Source organism: Triticum urartu, chromosome 5, assembly GCF_003073215.2.
Source record: "Triticum urartu cultivar G1812 chromosome 5, Tu2.1, whole genome shotgun sequence".
Lineage (NCBI taxonomy): Eukaryota > Viridiplantae > Streptophyta > Magnoliopsida > Poales > Poaceae > Triticum > Triticum urartu.
Window position 1 is genome coordinate 3,223,107 of NC_053026.1, and position 24,064 is coordinate 3,247,170.

Genomic DNA, 24,064 nt, shown 5'->3' on the forward strand with positions numbered 1-24,064 from the left:
TTGGTCGCCATGTTTGGTTGGGCCACCCTGGGGATCTTCATTTCGTCCATGTAAACTGTGTGACGGATCAATAAAGCTTTGCTGATTGTTGTTGGCACAGCCGGAGGAGGAAGAAGACTCACACACACAACTAGAGGTGGAAGAAGATACGCACAGAGTCTTGGCACGCACACACTTTGCCTTTTCTTTGTTTTCTTCTCACACTTGCAATGCAATTACATGATGGCTTAAATAGCCGGAAGCACACGGCTAAAACGCAGCCACTCACCTACTAACTCCATGCATACACACGCACAGACCACAACTGTCTGACCCGGTTACTACTCAACTAACCCACGTCTAGATTGAGTCACTTTCAAGTTTTCTGCAGATCAACTAAGAGTTCACGCAGCCGGCGCATGCCACAACTGATTTTGCCAGCTTCTTTCTCCACCTCTTTCTGCTACACAACTCGGCCGCTTGGACTCCACGGAACTAGACGCATGCAGCTAGCCTATCCATGCAAACTACTAACAAACTCAACGGCATACACTACTGACTTGCATATACACGCGTGATCTCTTCTCTACGTGAGTACATGCCCACAGCCAGGTAGGTCAGACGTGACAACATGCATGCCACTGCTAAATAAATATGATGAAAAACCAAAAAACAGCAAGGTTAATTCTAACAATTGTCTCAAAAAAGAAAGTGGGCTGGTGGCCTCGGACTTCTGGACATGCACTGCTTAAACATTGCCTTGGGGCAAGATGGCTTTGGCTGAGAAGGACGGACGGTTCACGGCCATGGATGGAATTCCAGATCAGGGTGCCGAAGGAGGCACTACAACTTCACCATGCTGCGGTGTTTGTGGATGCGGCGATGGGCAGAAGGCCCTCTTCTGGGATGCCATCATGATAGATGCTAGATGAGGCGTCCTACCAGTTTCTCACATCGGACTACCGATGGGAAGTGTTTCCCATTAGTCTTTATTCCTCGAAGAAATGATCGCATGCAAGTTTGTTAGTTAATATAGTTAAGTCAAAATCTGTTTTTGTTGACATGTGTGAGTTATTTTTAGAATTTACACGATTAGATCATTGCAAAGAATAGACAGTAAGGGCGGTATTTGTTAACGAGGTTCACCAAACATCAACAACATCTTAAGGCATGACTTTGAATATTCCTCCACATGTACTAAATTGACATAGTACAAATCAACAACAAGCCCTGTAGAGGCAACCACACACTCAGGCCAACTCAACCGTACAATCCCAAATGAACGTTTGTTTTGTCCGGATTCTGTCTGTTTGGGGTGGCAATGAATGGCAAAACGAACATGTATGTCCAGATTGGATAGAGTTGAAGGCGCCCAACGCATCAAATAACCTTAAAATGTCCGTCTCGACCGCACGTCTCACCCGCCTGTGAGCTCGCGCTCTTGCTCCGCCGGTGCAGCTGCAGCTGCCAAGCCCGTCCGCCCGTGAGCTCGCGCTCTCGCTCCGCTGGTGCAGCCGCCGCTGCCAAGCTCGTCCGCCCTCGCGCTCGCTCACCCCCGCCCGCTCGCCGTCGCCACCCGACTTGCGCCCTGCCTGCGTCGCGCCCGGGCCGAGCCCGCGCCCCACCCGCTCCGCGCTCGCGCCCGCGCAGCCGGCCGGCGCGCGCCGGCGCCACGCCCGCCCCGCACCTGCACGCCCAGTGCCCCCGCTCCCTCGTGGCCGCGCTCGCCCGGCGCGCCCCTGCCTGCCGCCGAGCGCCCCGCTCGCCAGCTCGCCCGCAACCCCGCTCGCCAGCTCGCCCGTCGCCGCACGCCCCGCTCGCCCGCAGCAGCAGGAGCAGTCCGCCGCCCGGGCCATCCCCGCCCTGGCCCCGCCCCGCCCTCCGCGCGCGCGCCCGCACCCTGTCACACCGCCTCCCGGCCACGGCCACTGCGAGCACGCCCGGCCGCGCTCCCGCGCCCTGCCGCCCAGCACCGCCCGCCGCGTCGCGCCACCCGCAGCGCCGCGCCCATGCCCACGCCTTGCCGCCCCGCTCGCCAGCTCGCCCGCAACCACGCTCGCCAGCTCGCCCGTCGCCGCACGCCCCGCTCGCCCGCAGCAGCAGGAGCAGTCCGCCGCCCGGGCCATCCCCGCCCTGGCCCCGCCCCGCCCTCCGCGCGCGCGCCCGCACCCCGTCACACGCCGCCTCCCGGCCACGGCCACTGCGAGCACGCCCGGCCGCGCTCCCGCGCCCTGCCGCCCAGCACCGCCCGCCGCGTCGGCCCACCAGCCGCCGCCGCCCACGCCTTGCCGCCCCGCTCGCCAGCTCGCCCATCGCCGCACGCCCCGCTTGCCCGCAGCAGCAGGAGCAGTCCACCGCCCGGGCCATCCCCGCCCTGGCCCCGCTCCGCCCTCCGCGCGCGCGCGCACCCCGTCACGCCGCCTCCCGGCCACGGCCACTGCGAGCACGCCCGGCCGCGCTCCCGCGCCCTGCCGCCCAGCACCGCCTGCCGCGTCGCGCTGCCCGCAGCGCCGCGCCCGTGTCCACGCCTTGCCGCCCCGCCCCGCGCGCTCAGCCGCCCTGCACGCCCGCCGCGCCCGCGCCCCGCCCTGCACTCCCGCTCCAGCTCCCGCCGTGCTGCGTGCTGGGCCACCCCGCCCGCGCCCTGCCGCTCCGCCCGCAGCAGCTCGCCGTCGCGCTCCAGCCGCGCCCGCGCTGCAGTCTACCGCCGCCGCTCGTGCTCTTCCTCTCACGCGAGCTCGCCGCCTGCGCCTGCTCGCCTGCGCGCCGTGGCCCCGCCTCACCAGCGCCCCACGCGCTCCCGCTCCGGCGAGACGACGGAAGATGACGCGGCTGCAGCGTCCAGCAGAGGAGAGAGAGGGAAAGGGAAGAAAAACGGGGTAGGTGGCTGCCATGTGGGCCACACGCGGACGCGAGGACGCAGGCGGGCTGTCCGTGGCTGTCCGTTTTGACCCAAATCCATTCCAACTTTGCTCCGGATATGGAGTCGAACGGACGCTAAACGGACAAAAAAATAAGATAGGGTTGCGCGTTGGGTTGTTACCTTTGTCCCTTTTATTCCAAACGGACGGGACCGGACAGGACAGGGTTGCACGGTGGAGCTGGCCTCAACCATCACTCCACGACCAGTCCAGACACTCCTCCAACGGGCATATGGACCATTCCCTTCGTGGTCTTGTGTCTAGCCTAGCAGCTTCATGTAGTCTATTTTTGCCTTTATGTAATACTCCCTCCAATCCAGAAAAAAAAAAGAGTGTCGTAGCTTTAGTTCAAGCCATGACATTTTTTTTTGGATACGAGGACGTATGTCCAAGTTACATGTGTTCGACTTAAACATCTAACCCTCTGTATACCACAAATTCTGACAAACTCGATACAAGTTCAGAACTTCTGGATCCCTCTTGCACAGCCCTACAAGTTTTATTTCACAAAGAAGAGCGAAATATGAAGCTTGTCACATATGATTTTCTTGGTATGATAGAAAACAAGCAGGATAAGACACGCCACACACCACTCGTCATGCATGGTGTACAGTACGCGAAATATCATTGATCTACTTCTGTACCACATGATTCTAAATATATGACAAAGCAAAAGCATGGCTGGCTAGAAGAGGACATCATCTGATGAATCATTAGCTTGTACAGCAGAGGCCGGGGGTTTTCCTCCTTTTCAAAAAAAAAATTAGCTTGTACAGCACAATCTCTAACAAACTCGGTTCAAGCTGGGAACTTCTGGATCCATCTTGCACAGCGGTACAAGTTTATTTCACAAAAGAACAAAATATGAAGCTTCCTGCCACATGATTTTGTTGGTATGATAGAAAACTAAAAGCAGGACGAGACACGCCACACATCACTCCCCATGGTGTACAGTACATGAAGCAGCATCGATCTATTTAGCAAAAGAACGGAACAGTCTTACAAGTCTTATATTTCACAAAAGAACGGAACATGAAGCTTCACAACATATATGATTTTCTTGGTATGAATATGATACAAAACCAAAGAGAGGACGTGCCACACATCTCTCCTCATGGTACAATACTTGTGGGATCTGTTTTAGTACCACATGATTCTAAATATGTCACAAAGCAAACAGCCTTGCTAAATCTCAGTTGACTTAGACTTGGTTATGTCTCGGTCGATGTTATATTTGTGGGATCTTACAGTGCATTTTTCTTTTTCTTTCTTACATGTTATGTCACTTGACTAAGACTTGGTTAAGTCTTAGTCGACTGAGACCTAGCCACACCCCAAAGCAAAAGCATGGTTGGTTAGAAGGGGACAACACTGTTATGTATTACTTATCATGTGCGTGTTCAGTTCCACACAAAAAATAAGATCTAAAGCTTTGCTACAACACTATTTATGGTCTATCTTGGGAAAAAGAAAATGACGATAACACCATATGCGCCAACAACTTGAACACTTGTGCGCATTTGCAGATTAAGTTACTTTGATTTATTATATGTAAGGACTAGGCAGAGCAACAGACAGCTAATAGCACAAGGAAATAGTGTCACCTCATCTATAAAAAAGAGGGGTCTTATCGCATATATTCATCTTCACCAATCATCACCACCAAAACAATACTGACAACATGACGGTCTTCTTCCTCCTAGTTGTCCTTGCTCTGGTAGCAAGCACCGCCTTTGCACAATACGCGGCTGTCAGGTACGCAGCCGATGATTGGGGGGGGGGGGCAGTGTTGACCAGCCAATGGGACTAAAAGAACTTGGACTCTTGTACGGAATACGTGATGGAACGGTGCATGGATAAGAAGTTTCCGCTCATCATGCCTCGGAAATAGATGCACGCCCCTTGCAACACGGTACACAAGCAGTGTTGTGGGCAGCTAGGGCAGACGTCGCCACAATGTCGCTCCCAGGCCATCAAGAAAGTTATCCAAGCCGAGCTCTTCTAACTTTTCAGCAAGGTCAGAAATCTAAGGAGATTCAGAGGGCCAAGATGTTGCTCTCCCAATGCGGGTTGTTTCCATGCTACTGCATAGCCTCCATGACTAATGGTGGCTACTAGTCTACTACTGATGATGTAGCTAATAAACTGTCACATAGCACTGTGCGATAAATAAAATATGGTCATAAGAAAATATATATGAATGAAGTTTCCATTCAATATTTGTTTCACTGCAAACATCTGAGTCTGCCATCCTCATCAAGGCACTGATGCAACATATTCCACTGCAAAATGTTGCATGAATGTGTGTTCTTATTTTCTTATAATAAATATAGAAACTTCGTTGAGCCTTAAACAAGAAACAATAGAGATCGGAGTGCCAATCCCAGTAGTAAAGCTCGGTGGCTTCTCGGGGTCTCAACAAGGCCAGGTGATCAGAATGATGTAGATTCACTTGCTCTCGGCAAGGCCAGGTGATCAGAGTGATGTAGATGGCCAGGAGCCTACCCTCTGTGCAATATGTACCCAAGCTACTTTAGCATCCCCACCACTGGTTGCTCCCTACGGACAATGCCCATTATGTAGATAGCAACAAGGAGTTGCTTTCATGTACATATAGCTCGGGTTGAGAGTATCTCTAGCATGTTGGCGCCGCCTCCTCGCAGCGCTGCTTCTTCTTCCTCCTCTCAACTCTCTTTTGTGGTTTCTCTCTATCTTCTCTCAAGAACACACTCGCACACACACACACACACACATATACACTAAGGAGAAAACCAGTGCTGTTTTGCACAACAAGCTCTCCTCCTTGATGAACACAAGAGACAACATTTTTCTACAGCCCTCACAGCTTCTTCTGATTGATTTGCTGAGCTTAAATAGGCAGTACAAATGACTCCACACCCAGCCACTAACTTTTTCTTTTGAAAGATCCAGCTTGGCTGGCATTGATTGATTTAGAAGAGAGTATATGGAAGACAAGGTTTGATCAAGCAATCGGAGGGAAAATAAGGATAGAGATACAATCAGAGAGCAGGCCTTTGGCCTGCAGCTCCCAGTAAAGAAAACCGTAAGCTATTATCTCACATCCAGATTCCCAAAGGGGGGCTCGATTGACTTTGCTCCGGCAAGCCGCCAGTGATCCATCATGCGTCGAATGGCGTCGATGACGTTCTTTACCCAGCCACTAACTCACGCACGCACGCACTAGGCTGACCGGCACACTTAGCCACTATCCTACACACGTCTGCATAACACCATCTCCTAGAATCTCTCCAGGATATACATCACCTGCTAACTAACTCTACACTCGGTCATGCACAAACAGACTCAACGCATGCACACGACTACATGACCAACCTTTTAGCTAGCCCACTAACCAACATATACATGCAGCTAACGACGACTCCATGCATGCAAACTAACTCACCGTCCAGCCGGCCAGTCTTGCTTCAACCATCTACGTGTGTGCCATATCACACGACCTTGCCGCCTTGCGCAGCACTGCGGCTTCACGCCGACATCGGCATCTTGCCGGACTCGCTGTATCTCACGGCGGTCTGACATCTCGCCTTCTTCACACATCTTCATTGAAGCTCCGACGACTAGCTAGTACGTAGACCCTCTAAGTTACATGCATAACAAAACTAAATACGCAGATACATGAAATCAAGATTAGTGCTAACATAGCAGACCCTGCATAATCCAATACTGCAAAATCGTTTTAGCCTTTGCGGGAACTCTAAGGTCTCTGCAGAACAGATCCGTTATAGTTTGTACTACAAATTTAAAACCAGTTCACGCTACAAAGTTCATCAATACAACCGGAGTTCATACATAGCTAAGCATAGGTCAAATTACAAATTAAACCTAGGGGAAGCTATCTCAATCATCAATGCTGAGGTAGAACTACTCCATTGCTTTGCGGCACGCGTGGGCATAGTCGGTCGGCAGCGCCTTCTTCTCCGACCGCCACCGCGTGATCCACAGCCAGGAGCTCCACATCCGTCTCTCGGCACCACATAGTGTGCGGGAAAAGGGCATCGTGGAGCTCATCGAAGCGGGCCCATAGGCTCCGCCCGCCGCTGCGAGAGAGGCGGACGCGGTCGCGCGCCTGCTTAAACCGCCATGGCTCAACGACGGACCAGCTGCAGCTACCGGCCTCCGCATTGTGCCTGGCGAGCTTGCGCAGCAGTGTCCCACCATGGGCATCATGCCCGCAAGCAGCACCGGCCATGGGGAGGAGGAAAACGAAAAAGGAGAGGCAAGATTTGACGCCGAAGGCCGGGATAGCTAGCGGCGGAGGGATAGGGTTTGGTAACCCTAAATCCCGGCTAAACCGTAGATATAGCACCGGAGAGACGTTTTCGCGGGCCGCCTGTAAATTTTTATGGGCCGTGCTAGATTTAGCGGATCTATTCAGACAAAAAAACGTTTAATCTCACAAAATGACCGGAGTTTTACGGGCCGGCGTGCTTTTGCGCAATCTGCTAGAGATGCTATGATCCATTCTTTTTGGAAAAAAATGTAGGTAGCAAAAGATCACCTATATACCACAGTCCACGGTGAGTAGCCAATAAATAGAGTGCTGAAATAATAATATATGAAAAGATTATCATATATATGTTTCTTGGTACAAATATGCAGCCAAAAACAGAAGAGAACGTGCGTCTTTATCTCAACTAGTAAAATGCCCGTGCGTTGTTACGGGCAAAAGCCGAATGTCCGTGCATTGCCACATATTTATAAAAATATAGAAACATTGATCAAATTATTCTTTTAATTCAAAAATATGTGTTAAGCAAGGTGGCATCTGATTTCCATCATATAGCGACAAATGAAGACTCTCTTCCACTTGTTTCCTTCTCGGTAGTCTTTGTGTCTCCTTAACCAACCAAATCATTCGCTAACTGGATATATGTTGTCCACGATTAAATAGTATTAGTATCACTCAACTTCACGCATCCATGGTGTCACTATTATAAGGTACACAAAGCTTGGCAATTCCTTAGACTTATAGTGCGCCTCTTAATTTCAGCAATAATAGCACGAGAAGAAAGATCCAATTTTGTGAGATTGTTCTTTATCAATAGCATAGATGTTCCATTCTCCATAGCAATAACCAGTCTGAAAATAACACTGCAAATGGTTTGAGCTTGTGTCAAATATTAGGCCCAAGTTGTTAACTGCGTCATTTTTCAACCAACAACACATCTCCCTTGTTGGTAAGTATATAGTGCACCAGGGCTTGTACTGCACCTGGATTCAGCTTGTACATACAAATGTTTTCAAAAAACATATGAGGAAAAGTCTACAGATGGGCACAACATGAACAGATAATATCACAAAAATCAAGTACCTTTTGAATCTCAACTAATGCCAAGGTCCAAAAACAAAAGTAGTATTAACAGTGGTAATGGGCAAAATTTAAAGCCCAACTAATGTTGTGTACCGTCAGAGTCAAATTTGTCTTTTTCTCCCGAACTATATTATAAATTAGACTTCAAATTTGTGACACGGGTGTTCCATCTTGCAAGTTGAATTTATGTTGGAACTATTTTATTTCAAAATTTAATTGGATTATAATATTTATAGTGGAACTACTGTCGCATTTGAATATTTTCATTCATGAAGATTTGATATGCTATTATTTTGATCTGTGTCCGTGAACCAATCCATAGATAAATAGTGTGTCCATCTTGTGGGCCTGCATTGGAGATGCCTTTAGGGCCTATCTTGCCGACGCAGTGGTCGTGGTCATGACAGCAGGCGTCAAGCCGTCAAGGTCTTCACAACGCCACAACTATCCTTCCCTGTCTCCACCAAGTTCATAGGCAGTGCAACGGCGGCGGACCCGTGTGTTGCCACGAAACAACACATTTACGCACAGTGACATGTTTTTAGCAAGTAATATTAAAGATATCAAACAAACATGAAAGCTGCTCCAATAATCACTTATCATGTTAATGTGAGTAGAAATAACAAATAACAATGTTGAGATAGACAATTTAACAAAGAAAAAGGACACCAACCCCTTCTTACGTCCGTAATTCAAGAATAAACGGTCCTTTTCAGGGGTTTGTTATGCTCTCATCAAGAATGTCGTTTTCGACTTTAAAAAGAGTTTGAATTTCATATACAGTGCAGCTCTATTAAAAGTGCAAGAATAAGCGGGGCCTTTTCAGGCTTTTGTTATGCTCTCGATTTCACACAGATTCGCACATTCGATAATTACAATCTTATAAAAATGCAATTTAGTAGGAGTACTTCCAAGGGTAGAGGGGTTTGAGTTCTTTGCCAGCTTGCCTCTTGATTGAATACTCCTTGAGCTCCATTATCTTGTTCTTGTCCACATGTCCACATGACACAAGCAAAATCATAGCTTGGCTTCTTCTCAGTGGGCCCACGCTGTCAGTGACACACGGCGGCTAGTGGGTGTCACGTAGCTTACGTGGCAGCGTAAAGAGAGGTCCTTGAAGCCACCGAGCTAAAAAAAAGACATTATTTTCTTCCTCTTCTGTTCCGGCAGGGGCGGCGGCGATGGCGGCCAGGACGCGCGCGCGGACGCGGTGGTCGGCGCTGGCGGCGAGCGCGCTGATCCAGTGCTTCGCGGGCGGCAGCTACTGCTTCGGCGTCTACTCGCCGGCGCTCAAGGCGTCGCAGGGCTACGACCAGTCCGCGCTCGACGCCGTCGCCTTCTTCAAGGACGTCGGCGCCAACGTCGGGGTCCTCTCCGGCCTCCTCGCCGCGTGGGCGCCCGTGGGAGGGCGCCGACGCCCCTGGGTCGTCCTCCTCACCGGCGCCGCTCTCTGCGCCGCAGGGTACCTCCCCATGTGGCTCGCCGTCGCGGGTGTCGTGCCCGCCCCGCTCCCGCTCGTCTGCCTCTACATGCTGCTCGCCGCGCAGGCGCAGACCTTCATGAACACGGCCGATGTCGTCACCGCCGTCGAGAACTTCCCCGACCGCCGCGGCACCGTCATCGGCATCATGAAGGTACCTGCTGCCGATCGATCCCCTTACTCTGCTTTCAGTCTCTGCTCTGTTCCTCTGCATCAGTAATTTGCTCTGTGAGTTACAACAAGAAAACAATCCAAAGAAGCATGTGAAATCCACAGGCTCTGTCTGCTCCAATCGTACAAACCAAAAAGAGGCATGTGAAAGGATCTGTTTTGTTCCATTTTTATGTGGAGAAATCTGTTTTGGTGGCATACCACAGTGGCACAGTAGTACAGAGATTTATGCTGAAAGTAGTCAAGGAGAGTAATTTTGATGCAACACAACCTTAGAGACAAACAGTTCTAGAGAAGTACAATTCATCCAGCACAACCATTCTGGGAATCCTTGCTCCCTGGGAGGCAGCATCACAGGTTCTAGAAAAGTACAGTTGTGTAGGTACAGGAACTGTTTCATAATAATGTTTTCTGGTCCAGATACATCAGAGAGGCAATAATGCAGTGTTCATTCGCTGGCCTCGTCCTTTACCTACCACACCAGGTGGAGCTATCAATTTTGTCTTAATTGCCCGAACTTTCAGTGTTATTGTCTTCAGTTCCCGCCTAACTGTATTCATAACTCTGATGATGTGAACTTGTGTGGATCCAACATTGCACACACTTTATTTTCTCAATAATCCCAACCTACACTCTGTTTCGCAGTTTATGACATCGATTCATCTGTTTAATTTCCAAACAGGGTTTTCTAGGCTTGAGCGGCGCAATACTGGTCCAAGTACAGCGCACTCTCCATATTGATCCCGGCAGTTTCATACTTATGCTGGCAATACTACCCACAGCCATCGCGTTGCTGCTCATGTACTTTGTCGACGTCCACAGCGCTCATCAGCGGTACAACAAGAAGTTCCTCGATGCTTTCTCTCTCATGGCCGTTACTGTTGCTGGGTTCCTGATGGTTGTCATAATCTGCGACCAAGTTTTCATGATAAGTTCAGCTGGGCAGAGTGTTTGCTTCGCGATACTCTTGCTGCTGATCATGTCTCCAGTGGCTATTGTTGTAAGGGCTCAGAGGTCCGAATCGAAGCAGCGAGAAGAACCAACGTCGGAAGAACAAACTGGTTTACTTCTTCATGAGGAAACGGCGCAGCAGGATTCAGAGAACGCCAGCTCTAGCACACCGCTTGTGGGATCTAATAATCAGGACATGTCGTCGGACAAAGCAGAGAACCTGAACGTGGTGCAGGCCATGTGCAAACTCGACTTCTGGCTGCTCTTCCTTGCGATGGCCTGCGGAATGGGCTCGGGGTTGGCCACGGTGAACAACATCAGCCAGATCGGGGGCTCTCTGGGCTACACGAGCAGGGAGACCAGCACTCTGGTGTCCCTATGGAGCATCTGGAACTTCTCAGGGAGGTTCGGCGCAGGCTACGTCTCCGACCACTTCCTCCGGTCGCGAGGACTGGGCAGGCCTTTCTTCATAGCAGCGACGCTTCTGGTCATGGGTGTAGGCCATGCCATCATCTCCTCCGGTTTCCACGCGTCACTCTACGTCGGCTCGGTCCTTGTCGGCTTGTGCTACGGGTCTCAGTGGGCTTTGATGCCGAGCATAACTTCAGAGATATTCGGGCTAAACCATTTCGGCACCATCTTCAACACAGTGGCCGTCGCGAGCCCTGTTGGCTCTTACATCCTCTCGGTGCGCGTGGTTGGGTTCATTTATGACAAGGAGTCACCGCAAGGTGAGCTTGCCTGTGCCGGTAAGCACTGCTTCGCACTCTCCTTCCTGATCATGTCATGCGTCTGTGTCTTCGGGTCTGCCGTAGCATTTGTATTGTTCATCAGAACAAGGAAGTTTTATAGACGGGTTATATATGCCAGACTGCTCCCTTTTGTAGATAAATGAGGAAATGTATATATACAAACCATGCTCAGTTTTCCTGTATCTTTTATATAGTAGTAACAATATCATGTTAGCATTTGGTATTGTAGCACTCTCTTTAGATAGCAACAATACAATGGTCACTTCCTGTGTTAATAAGCAAATGAAAAAGAAACCAATATTTGTATTTCAGTTGAGTGACACATATTTATCGGGAAAAAAGCTGAGTGATACATACTCCCTCCGTAAAGAAATATATGAGCGTTTAGATCACCAAAGTAGTGATCTAAATACTCTTATATTTCTTTATAGAGGGAGTACTTTACAGGAGTTGTGCTCTTACAGCAATACCATGTTAGCATTAGGTATTGTAGCCTCCGTCCCAAAATAAGTGTCTTGGTTTTAGTTCAAATTTGAACTAAAACCGCTTCACTTATTTTGGGACGGAGGTATTATATAGCAACATTATAATGGCAATTTCTCTGAGAAGAGAAATCAATATTATTTATTTATTTTACTCCAGTTGAGTGATACATATTTTATTTGAACAAACACTGCATCTGTTTGTGTCTGTAAGGGAGCACTAGTTTACATGTTCACTCTGATCCTGTAACTCTACTCGTCACCTTGATTGATGTCTCCGTTGGCTACCTCTGATGTTTTTCCTTCCCTTCGTCTTTCTTCGCCTCTCCCTCCTTTATCTCCTTGGCTTTCTTCACTTCAGCCTCCTTGGCCTCCTCTTCCTCCTTCGCCTTTGCCGCTCCTGCGTCCTCCTTGGCCTGCTTGAGCGCCTCGATGAGTCCTGCCAAGCACACATCAGGGTCCCTCCTTTTCTTCTTGGACATGGGCATCAGGTTCTCCGCCACATCAGCAGGCGACATATCGATTTCCTCGAGCAGCTGCTGGATCTCGCCGAACAGCTCATGCTCAACGATGTCCATGTAGTTCTTGGCGAGCACCGTGAAGCCCTCGAAGCGACAGTAGGACATCTCTATGTGCTTGTCCATCCTGCCCCGCCGGATCAGTGCGGGGTCCAGCTTCTCCTTGTGATTGGTCGTGAAGATGATAATCTGCTCACCCCCGCAGGCCGACCACAGCCCGTCGATGAAGTTGAGCAGGCTAGAGAGCGTCACTCTTCTCTGGCTCCATTGATAGCTTGGATCTGTCATCGTCATCAGAATCCTTATCGCCAGAGGCCTTCTTGTCCTTGCGGTGTTTTTCGGTGAGGTCGGCGGAGCAGTCGATGTCTTCTATGATGATGATGGATTTGCCTGTTGTCGCAATGAAGAGCTTCCACAGCTCGGTGTTGTTCTTGACGGCCGTGAGTTCAAGGTCGTAGACGTCGTAGTCGAGGAAATTGGCCATGGCGGCGATCATAGTGGACTTGCCAGTGCCAGGAGGACCGTATAGGAGGCACCCACGCTTCCATGCCTTGCCGACTTTTGCATAATACTCCTTGCCCTCCTGGAAGGCCATGAGGTCGTTGATGATGGCCTCCTTCTGATCGGGGTCCATGGCAAGCGTGTCGAACGTCGCTGGGTGCTCGAATGCGATGTGGCTCTAGACGCTCTTGGCCCGGTAAGGGTTCCAGCTACCGCCGGCGTTGTTAGTGAAGAGGCGGCGCTGGCGGTTTTTGACGGTGACGGCACGGCCCTTGCTGAGGATAAATGGTAGGTAGAAGCCGACAACGAGTTCACGGTGTCGCCTGTGAAAGACGACCCGGTAGAAGCGCTTCTCATCCTGGCTGGGGTATATGCTGATGACGTTGGCCTTGGATTGCTGCTTGGAGGCATACCACCAGAGTGTGGTTCCGGAGAAGTCATCGGTGACCTCCTCGTGGTCATCGACAGCGATTTGGAGGTTCTTGCTGTCCTTGCCGAGCTCGGCCTTGAGCCTCCATGCATGGCGAGCACAGGCATCGCTCACGTAGGCCTCGACAGCGAGAAAAAATTCGCTACGCTGGAATCGCTTGGCGCCGTACTCGGAGATGGTGATCTCGTGGTAAGGGTTGAAGTTGGCAGCAATCTTGGCTGCCCGGGTGGTGAGGAAGAGGCGGAGGGTGTCGGGGACGTGGTTCTGCACCATGGACCATAAGAAGATGGCGCTCGCCACCGCCGATCCAAACCATGGCAACCACTCCGCCATGGGCGCCATGGCTGGACCTCTTGATATTGTGTCTTGAGGCTTTCTTGTTGGAATGCTATAGGTCGATCTGCACTGGAAGCGCCTGCATATGTGTATATATAATGCTGGAGAGTTGTGGGTGATCTACTTAAGTTGACCTGAGTCTTCGTGCCCGTCTTCGTTTTTGTTGTCGTCATCGGAGCATGTTCGACTTTGCCTTTGTCGTCATCGGATCAGATTTGTGTTCTTCTTTGCCGTTGTCGGAGCAGGTGAGGAGGAGCTGTCAGAGCAGAGAAGAATCTACAGCATGGAAAAATCCTGTGGATTACCTTTGCCCAGTACGTTTGAGACAGGGGAGAGGTTGGCATTTCGTATTGTAGCTATTCCATACATACACAGGAATTATCATCATTATTATTCTTGTTGAGGGATACATATTTTGTTTTGTGCCCCCATTTGCCTTTCTCCTTGGCTTCACACTCTCCTTCATGATCATGGTGTGTGTCGTACCGCTCGTATTGTTCGTCGGGACGAGCATGTTCTATAGGCAGGTCATATACGCCAGAATGCTGTCTTTCGTAGTGAAGTGAGGAAAATGTTCGCTGTGTACTTGCAACAGTATCATGTTAGAATTATGCATCTGGTATCAGTTATATTAACTTTCTAAAGGTAACTTCCCGTGTGAATTAACCATTGAGAAGAGAAAGCAAAACCATTTTATTCCAGCTGAGTGATACATAATTTATTTGAACAAACACTATACATCCTTTTTGTTGTTGTAAGCGAGCACTAGTGAGCAAGCAAACTTGTTTGATGTCTTGGTTGGCTACCTGGCTTCCTGGCACGTTTTTTCTTTCATTTGTCTTCCTTGGGTTCCTCTTTCTCCTTGGCTTTCTTTGCTTCTGCCTCCTCTTCCTCCTTCGCCTTTGCCGCTGCCGCAGCCTCGACGGCGTCTTTCTTGGCCTGTTTGAGCGCCGCAATGAGGCCTGCCAAGCACATGTTCGGGTCCTTCTTTTTCTTCTTTGACACGGGCATCAGGTTCTCTGCCACGTCGGCTGGTGACATGTCGGTCTCTTCGAGTAGCTGCTGGATCTCGCCGAACAACACATGCTCAACGATGTCTAGGTAGTTCTTGGCGAGCACCTTGAAGCCCTCGAAGCGGCAATAGGACATCTCGATGTGCTTGTCCATCCTACCCCGCCGGATTAGCGCCGGGTCCAGCTTCTCCTTATGGTTGGTGGTGAAGATGATGATCCGCTCACCGCCGCTTGCCGACCATAGCCCGTCGATGAAGTTGAGTAGGCCTGAGAGCGTCACCTTGCTTTCATCGTCCTTCTGTGGCTCCGTCGGGTCCGCTTCATATTCATTGTCAGAGTCCTTGTTACTCGAGGCCTTCTTGCCCTTGCGGCGCTTACCAGTGAGGTCAATGGAGCAATCGATGTCCTCGATGACGATGATGGATTTGCTTGTCATCTCGATGAAGAGCTTTCGCAGCTCGGTATTGTTCTTGACCGACGTAAGCTCGAGGTCGTAGACGTCGTAATCAAGGAAATTGGCCATGGCGGCGATCATTGTGGACTTGCCGGTGCCGGGCGGGCCGTACAATAGGTACCCCCGCTTCCATGCCTTGCCGACCTTTGTGTAGTACTCCTTGCCATCCTTGAACGCAATGAGGTCGTCCATGATGGCCTCCTTTTGGTCAGTGTCCATGGCAAGCGTGTCGAACGTGGCGGGGTGTTCAAACTTAACATAGTCCCAGACGCTATTGCGAAGGTAGCGCCTCCGTCTACCACCGCAGTTGGTGAAGAGGCGGCGCTGGCGGTTCTTGACGATGACGGTGCGGCCCTTGGCGAGGACGAAGGGCAAGTAGGAGCCGACCACGAGGTCACGGTGGCTCCTGTGGAAGACGACCTGGTAGAAGCGTCTCTCGTCCTCGCCAGGGTAGAAGCTGATGACATTCCCCTTGGAATGCTTCTTGGAGGCATACCACCAGAGAGTCACACCAGAGAACTCATCGGTGACCTCCTCATGGTCGTCCACGGAGACCTGCAGGTTACTGCTGTCGCTCCCGAGCTCGGCCTTGAGCCTGCGGGCGCGGCGGGCGCACGCGTCGCTGAGGTAGGCCTCGACGGCGTAGAAGAACTCGCTTTGCTGAAAGCGCTCGGCGCTGTTCTCCAAGATGGTGATCTGAAGGTAGGGGCTGAAGCAGGCGGCGAGCTTGGCGGCCCAGGAGGTGAGGTAGAGGCGGAGGGTGACCGGGACGTGGTTCTGCACCATGGACCAGAGGAAGATGATGCTGGCCATGGCCGACCCCAACCCCGCCCATCTCTCCACCATCGCCACCATGGCTGGCTAGCTCTCTTCTTGCTAATGTAACGCTGGAGATTTGTGTGTGTAGTGTATATATAGTTCCTGAGTTCTGGGTGCTGATTTACTTAAGTAGACTTAGGGGCGACCGGTGGTCGTTGTGGTCGATCGTCGGAGCAGGTGAAGATGAGCTATCAAACCCGGGTAACTTCATGCGCGCATGGAAAAAATGCAGAACTTGGTCGACCGGTGGTCGTTGTGGTCGTCGGAGCAGGTGAAGATGAGCTATCAAAGCCGGGTGACTTCATGCGCGCATGGAAAAAATGCAGAACTTGGTTGCTTCCGGATTTGGGTTGCTTAATCAATTAATTAATGAAGGAGCAGGGTAGGTTCCGATTGCTAATTGCGTATTCTGTCACTGTCATGCGTAGTGTCGATATTGTGTTGGTGAAATTGTAGGGAAGCTTCTTATGCCACGTTTAGGTTTAATTCCCTATAGAAAAACTGGTTAGCATTTTGTTGTAGGTAAAGCGAATGGGTCTTGTTAGCATTTTGTATAGTTTTGCCGGAAATATTACAAATGAGAGATGAAACAAATATCTATAGACTACCTGTTGCCGCTTGAATTTGTATCCTTGTGTGCACGAAATGACTCCCTCTCCTCCCCGCCCCCGCTCCCCCTCGGGCGAAGCGCCGCCGCCGCCATTAAAGCACAATCTACGGCTTCCCACCCACCCCCACACCGCACCGAGCTCTCCCCGCTCCAAATCCACAGCTGAGAAGACGTATGGCTGGAGCGCGACGCCGCGGGATGCGGGTTCGCCGGCTTGTGCCGGCGACACGGGTTGCGGAGCCGCGGGCACTTCCGCCTCCAGTTGCGGCACCGCTGCCCGAGATCGATCCGCTCTCGCCGGAGGCTCGCTGAGAGATGAGGCGGGTGGTGATGGAGCGCTTCCCCGACCGCGACGAGTGGGGGGAGATCCACATGCATATCCTCCGCCACGCGAACTTCGTCGAGCGTGCGTGATTCATCGGAGACGACGACTGCGAGGATATGGAGCTTCTCTTCTGGGCAATTCAGGAGGCGGAATCATCAGATCCGCGGCAGGCCGCCCGCTGGGAGAACTTCAGGACGGCGAACCCCTCAAGGCTCAACATCAGGCCGCCGTCGTGGGAGGGGATCGCCAGGATCCCACCGGAGTTCCTCCCTGCGGGGACCGTATGGCCTCCGCGTCGTCAGTAAATCGCCTTCCCCGACAGATGCAGACACATCAACGAGCCATTGATCCTCCCCCGTGGCCTGGTGAGCTTGGTTTGCGTTTCCGTGCTAATCCAGCTCTTAAGGCTAAACTAAGGGATTTTCGATTGCGCCGCCGGGGGATGCATGAGGTTGTGTGTTCGATTGAACAGTTTGATTCGGTTCCTAGCGAGTTAGTTCAGGATTTGGGGATAAATTCGGGGGTTCTCCCTCTTGTTCCTCGAGGCAATAAGGAAGCTGTGGCTGCTTCTGCGGCGGGCGAGACCTCGTCGGAGGTTTTTTCCAGCGAGGGACTTGGCCAGGTTGTAAATCCCGTCCCAGCCTCTGGAACGGGATCTCTGTGTCATTCCCACGGGGTGAGTCCAGCCTTGCCTGGGCCCACGGTCAAGTTGCGTGTCGTTGGGGAGAAAGCGGAAAGAACGAGGGGATTACGTAAAGTCGAATCCCTAGAAAACGTTGAGGAGCACTTTGGCCAGCTCTGGCTCATTCCCTCCCCCCCTCGTCGCCGCCCCCCTAGAAACCCTACCTCTCAACCTCAAGACCACCAAAAATCCGGGTTCCTTTGCTGGATCCGGAGAGACCTCATTGAGAACAAAGCCTTTTCAGCTGCGGATTGTTTTCCTACAACCCGTCGGCCGTTCGATCCACCTCCCAGACTAATCAAAGTTGCTCGTGAGGGGATTGGCCCTGGTTCCATCTCCTTCGCCGAGGCTGTTAAGCATGGGGTGAAGATGGCAGATCGTCGTGCCGGGGGAAGCAGCCACCCTGCTGGCCCGATCAAAGGGGCCGGGCAGAAGCCTGCCGCGCCTGCTGGTAGGAAACCAGCGATGCCTGCTACAAAAGAGCAGGCTCCTGCTCCCAAGCCTACCAGATCCACAGCTTCTACCGCTGGATCTGCTCAGGTACAGTCGTCCCAATCTGTGGAGGTTGAGGTGGAACAAGTTCTTGACCCTAAGTATAAGGACATGATTTGTTTTAACTGTGGTGGACCGGGACATTATGTTGGGAATTGTGTGAAGCCGAAGGCCTGCTTTATCTGTCAGCAGAATCGTAATGTCAACAATTGTGCAGCGTGGTCTAAGGTCCAACCTACTGCTGCCTTCTTTGGTAGTGGAGCTCAAGGTCTTGGTTTTTACCATGTTGATGTCCCTGTTGCAAATGAGTCCAATTGGTTGAACTTCCAGAACTGTGCAGTGGTTAACATCTTGAAAGGGGAAGTGGATGGTACTAAACTGAGGGAATTACTATCTGCTACATTCTGTAAAAATAAACATTGGCCTTGGCAAATCAGAGGTTTATCTAGTAAGACCTTTTTGGTCAGGTTTCCTCCCTGGAAGAAAGTGGAAGATCTTATTGAGTTGCCTGGGTTCTCCCTGCCACAGGATGTTAATGTGACTCTAACTGAATGGAAGGGTGCGTGCGAGCCATTTGGTGAGTTGATTGAAGCTTGGGTTTTGATTGAAGGGATTCCTCCAAAGTGGTGCACTTGGAAAGTGTTTGCTCAGATTGCCTCATTGTTTGGGGCCCTTACATATGTGGATTGGAATGGGATGTTCAGGACTTTTTTTGAGAATGTCAGAGTCAAGATTGCCTGCAGAGACCCCACCAAAATTCCTTTTGAAAGACTGATTGAGATGAAGAAGAAGTTGTTTCTACTTGGCTTTACTGTGGAAGGTTTTGAACAAACATGTGGGGCTGATTCTGTCATTGATGTAGATGGGGATGAAGATGATTTTGAGGAAGAGGGAAAGGATGAGGAGGATCAGACAGAAAGGCATGAAGGAACACAGGGTGATCATGTTTCTGATGGGTCAGGAGGTGGTGACCTAGATATTGATGAGCTGGACAAGGCCAATTTCTCATCTAAACATAACTCTTCAAAAAGGTCTGGTGGTCAGGGGGTGGTGGATGCATCCATGAATGATAATATTGACACTGACCAGGAGGCATTTATTCTGGAATGTGCTGTGACAAAAGTCAACCTTGAGGGTTCATCTTCTGATGGACATGGATATGCCCATGAGCATATGAGTAAGATTACAATGCAAGACCTGAACTATGGAGAAAAAAAGAAGAATGCTATCTACAAAACTCCTACTCCAACCAAGAAAGACTCTGTCAGTATGACTCTTGAGAAGAATACTGAGAATATGGAATATTGTGAGGATCTGTTAAGGTCAGTGGACATGTGTGTCTCTGAAGATGAGGAAACAGAAGATGAGTTGGGGGTTCTCCCTCCTGAGGCTGTCCAAATTCTCCAAAGAGAAACATGGAAGAGATCTCTGCTGGAATCATTTGCTCAAGTTAAAGGTGTGGAGGCTGGTCATGGAAACAAGTCAAGATGGGGGCCTGTTGTTGCTAAAAGACCTGCTACCAGAGGCCATGGCAATGTTAACATCATGGAAAAAGCTGCAGCATATAAAAGAAAGAAGAATCTGGAAATCCCACCCACGTTCAAAGGTAAATCCTTCTCTACTATGGATAAAAACATTCTTGCTAATCAGATGAGTCAAATGAATTTGGTGATTGGGGGGGGGATGACATTCAAAAAATCTATACTATTGATGAGATGATAGAGGTAGAAAAGGAGAGGTGTTTGGTTTTTGCCAACAATAACCCTGAAATTGTGCTACCTAATAACCTTGATTTTGATGCCAGTGAATTGGTTAGTACACCTAATGGTGCCCCTCTCCTGGAACCAGTGGGCACTGCTGATGCTTCTAGGGGAACACCAATGGTTCTAACTAAAGTTAAGCCTTGTGGCTTGTCCCATCCATTCAAAATTAATTAGATGATAGGGCTTATTTGGAACATTAGAGGTTTAGGGCAGCATGGGAAGATTCAGTGCCTATGTGATACTATTACTAAATCTAATCCTAATTTTATTGGTTTTCAAGAAACTAAGAGAGAAATTATTTCTGAGGGTTTCCTCAAGTCTATAGATAAATTTGACAATTTTGTGTGGCACTTCCTGCCAGCTGATAATACTGCAGGAGGGATCCTTGTGGGTCTCAAATTTTTTTGCTTTGAAGTGGTTGGTTTTATTAATCAGAAGTTTTCCATTATTGCTACTGTTAAGAATAAATCTGATGGATTCGTTTGGCAGTTGGTGTTGGTCTATGGATCTGCTTACCCTGAATTTAAGATTGACTTTATCACTGAGTTACATGATACTATAGCTAATGCTTCTTATCCTGTTATGATCTGTGGAGATTTTAATTTGGTTAGAAATGATAAGGATAAGAGTAGTGGTTTGGTTAATCAACAAACTGTCTTCTTGTTTAATGATTGGATCAATAGGTGGGCATTGATGGAGATTTCTATCTCCAATAGGGTGTTTACTTGGTCTAACAACCAGGTTTCCCCTGTTTTTGCTGTACTGGATAGAGTCTTCATTTCTGTGAGCTGGGATACACATTTTCCTTTTTCTACCCTAATGACTCTTCCCAGGGTGGGGAGTGATCATGCTCCCTTGGTCCTGGATACTGGTGCCAGAGCCCCAACCACCCCCAAACCATTTAGGTTTGAGAAGTGGTGGCTCTCACAGCCGGACTTTCATCAAATGGTGATGGAAGCCTGGAATTCCGTGTCTTCAGACAAATCCTCTGCTGATAATTGGATGCTTAAGACTAGGAATCTCAGAAAGAAAATCAAAGGGTGGAGTATTAATAGGGAAGCTGGTCTTAAAAAGAAGAAGAAGGCACTCCTTCTGGAGTTTGATATTTTGGATCTCATGTCTGAAAACCATCAACTATCTGTTACTGAGTATGATAGGATGAAAGAGATTAAGAAAGAGCTAGATGAATTGTGGAAGAAAGAGGAAACTGCCCTTTGGTAGAGGTCCAGAGATAGAAAAATTCTAGAAGGTTATAGGAATAATGCTTATTTTCATGCACTGGCTAATCACAGACATAGAAAGAACCATCTGGCTGAGTTGGAGAGTCCTAATGGTGTGGTCACTTCGACCAGTGAGATGCTTGAGGTGGCTACCTCTTTTTATAAAAAGCTATTTGCCTTTGAACCCAGACCTGATATCCATTTGGATAGTAACTTCTGGTCTGAGGACGAAATGGTTAGCGCTGATGATAGAGAGTGCCTAGAGAGACCATTCTCTGAGGAGGAAATTAAGCAAGCTGTGATGTCTTCTTATGCTAGTGGTGCCCCTGGCCCTGATGGTCTGTCCTTTTTATTTTACCAAACCTTTTGGGACTTGATTAAGAAAGACTTTATGTGGATGGTTAGAGACTTTGAAAGAGGTACCCTTGATTTATATAAGCTCAACCATGCCATTATTACTCTTATTCCCAAAATCCCTAGGGCTAGAGACATGAAGAATTTCAGGCCCATTAGCCTTAGTAATTGTGCTGTTAAGATTTTTTCTAAAGCTATGACCACTAGGGCCTCCCCCTTGTGTGACAAGCTAATATCTTCTAATCAAACTGCGTTTATCAAAGGGAGATTCATCTTGGAAAGTGTGGTTATGGCTCATGAGGTCATTCATGAAGTTCATAGGTCTGGGACTGCTGGCTTGATTCTTAAATTAGACTATGAGAAAGCCTATGATAGAGTTAGTTGGGATTTCTTAAAAAAGATGCTTCTTTCTAGAGGCTTTGGTAATAAATGGGTGGATTGGGTGATTTCCACCATACATCAAAGCACTTTTCAAGTTAGGATTAATGACTCTAATGGTCCCCAGTTCTCTGGGGGAAAAGGCTTGAAACAGGGTGACCCTCATTCACCCCTTCTTTTTAATTTGGTTGCTGATGTGTTTTCAAAAATGCTTCAAAAGGCTACTAGTTTTGGTTTGATTCGTGGGCTTCTTCCACAAGCCTTCCCTGGTGGTGTGGTCAGCCTGCAATATGCTGATGACACCATCTTATTTTTAGAGAATTCGCTGGATTATGCTAAGAACTTGAAGTGGATTCTCTCATGCTTTGAAAATCTGTCTGGATTAAAAATTAATTTTCATAAGAGTGATTTGCATGCTATTAATATCTCTGAACAGTTGTCCAATGAATTTGCTCAAGTCTTCTGCTTCCAACTGGGGGATTTCCCCTTCAAATATTTAGGTGTCCCCCTTCACTTTAAAAAATTGAGGAGGGAGGACCTTCAACCCATTATTGATAGGATTATTAAGAACATTTCAGGCTGGTTGGGAAGATGTCTATCTTACAGAGGGAAATTTATATTGCTTACCACATGCATTGCTAGTATTAATTCCTGCTTATCTTATGTCTATTATGAAATTTCCCAAATGGGCAATTGATATGATTACTTCTCAAATGTCCCATTTCTTTTGGGGTAACATGGGGGATTCTCATAAATACCACCTTGCTAACTGGGGGCTGATTTCTAGAAAAAGGAGTTTGGTGGCTTGGGGGTACCCAATCTTAGAGAGTTTAACATGGCCCTCTTGGCATCGTGGGGTAAAAGATTGTATGATGAAAGGAACAGTGATTGGAAGAAATTGTTGAAATATAAATATAACACCACTTGCCCTAATTTTTTTAATACTAGGGTGGTTCTTGGTTCTCCATTCATGAAAAGTTTATCTTGGGCTCTTGCAGCTGCTAAGAATTTCTATAGATGGGTCCCGGGGGATGGGAACAGCATTGCCTTCTGGCATGACATTTGGACAGGAGATTGTTCTTTAAAAACTGCTTTTTGGGATCTTTACAGTATTTGCCAGCAGCAGGACTCTACCCTGGCTCAGGTCTGGGTGGATAGTGAGCTGCGGTTAACATTTAGGAGGTGTGTCACTGAAAATACACTAGCAAGATGGGAGGAACTCACCGAGATTGTTAAGACTGTTTGGCTGTCTGACTCTCCGGATCAACCTCTCTGGATGTTAGATTCTTCTAACAAATACTCTGTCAAATCCTTCTATAAGCTTATTAACTTTGGAGGGATTCCTTCTGTCATTAAAAATGATATATGGAAAATCAAAGTGCCGCCGAATATACATGTTTTTCTCTGGCTGGTTTACTACAACAAGAGTTTAACCAGAGATAACTTAGCTAAGCGTAGACATGTGGAGGACATGTCCTGTGTCTTCTGCTGTGAACCTGAATCTATCCAGCATCTATTTTTTGACTGCATTGTTGCTAAGTCTGTTTGGAGTTTAATTGCTGATATCTTTGTGATCGATGTTCCTAACTCTTTTGATCAATTATCTTCCTACTAGAAGAGAAGGAAGCATTATGAAGTCTTGAATATGGTTTCTGCTGCTGCCTTGTGGAGCTTATGGCGTATTCGGAATGATTTTGTTTTCCAGGGGCGAAGATGGCGAAGTATACGGTGTGTCTTGGACCTGTTGGGGGCGACGATCAAGAAATGGAAAATATTATGCTCAGAAGCTCAGGGTGCGCTACTTCTCCGGTGCTTAAGGCTGTTGGACCATCGAAGAGGGGAATTGCTTAGAATCGCCTGGAGGTGAAGAGGGAATAAAATGAGGAGGGGAGCTGGATCCATAGCTAGGGCTTTTGCTTTTACTGGTTATGCGTCTAGTTCCTGAACCTGTTCTGGTAAAAACTCCTGCTATAATAGGGTAGATCTACCTATGCTTGGGTTCTATATGTGGCAGCTACTCTCAGGCTGTTGCCGGGCGCTGTTAAACAGTCTTTGTGGTCGTTGGTTTTGCCTTGGCTTT

The 24,064-nt window shown here is 49.1% G+C and overlaps 3 protein-coding genes and 1 pseudogene across 4 annotated transcripts; 2 read left to right on the plus strand and 2 right to left on the minus strand.

Annotated features, from left to right (window-relative positions):
• The first annotated feature begins 4,581 nt into the window (after positions 1-4,581).
• LOC125555530 lies at positions 4,582-4,905 on the plus strand. Its single transcript, XM_048718444.1, has 2 exons — positions 4,582-4,650; positions 4,792-4,905. Exons 1-2 carry the CDS (start codon positions 4,582-4,584, stop codon positions 4,903-4,905), a joined length of 183 nt encoding a protein of 60 aa, XP_048574401.1.
• Positions 4,906-9,186: 4,281 nt separating this feature from the next.
• LOC125506725 (protein NUCLEAR FUSION DEFECTIVE 4) lies at positions 9,187-24,030 on the plus strand. 2 transcript variants are annotated; one of them, XM_048671462.1, is made up of 3 exons: positions 9,187-9,887; positions 10,587-11,604; positions 23,690-24,030. In XM_048671462.1, the coding sequence occupies exons 1-3, from the start codon at positions 9,435-9,437 to the stop codon at positions 23,833-23,835; spliced, it is 1,617 nt and encodes a 538-aa protein (XP_048527419.1). In that variant the 5' UTR covers positions 9,187-9,434; the 3' UTR covers positions 23,836-24,030. The 2 variants fall into 2 exon arrangements, with proteins under 2 accessions (XP_048527419.1, XP_048527418.1); XM_048671461.1 differs by lacking the exon at positions 23,690-24,030 and having other exon boundaries at positions 9,195-9,887; positions 10,587-11,918.
• LOC125506727 lies at positions 12,046-14,409 on the minus strand (annotated as a pseudogene).
• Positions 14,546-16,345, minus strand: LOC125506728 (AAA-ATPase ASD, mitochondrial-like). Its single transcript, XM_048671465.1, has one exon. It carries the CDS (start codon positions 16,194-16,196, stop codon positions 14,706-14,708), a length of 1,491 nt encoding a protein of 496 aa, XP_048527422.1. The 5' UTR covers positions 16,197-16,345; the 3' UTR covers positions 14,546-14,705.
• Positions 24,031-24,064: the final 34 nt, after the last annotated feature.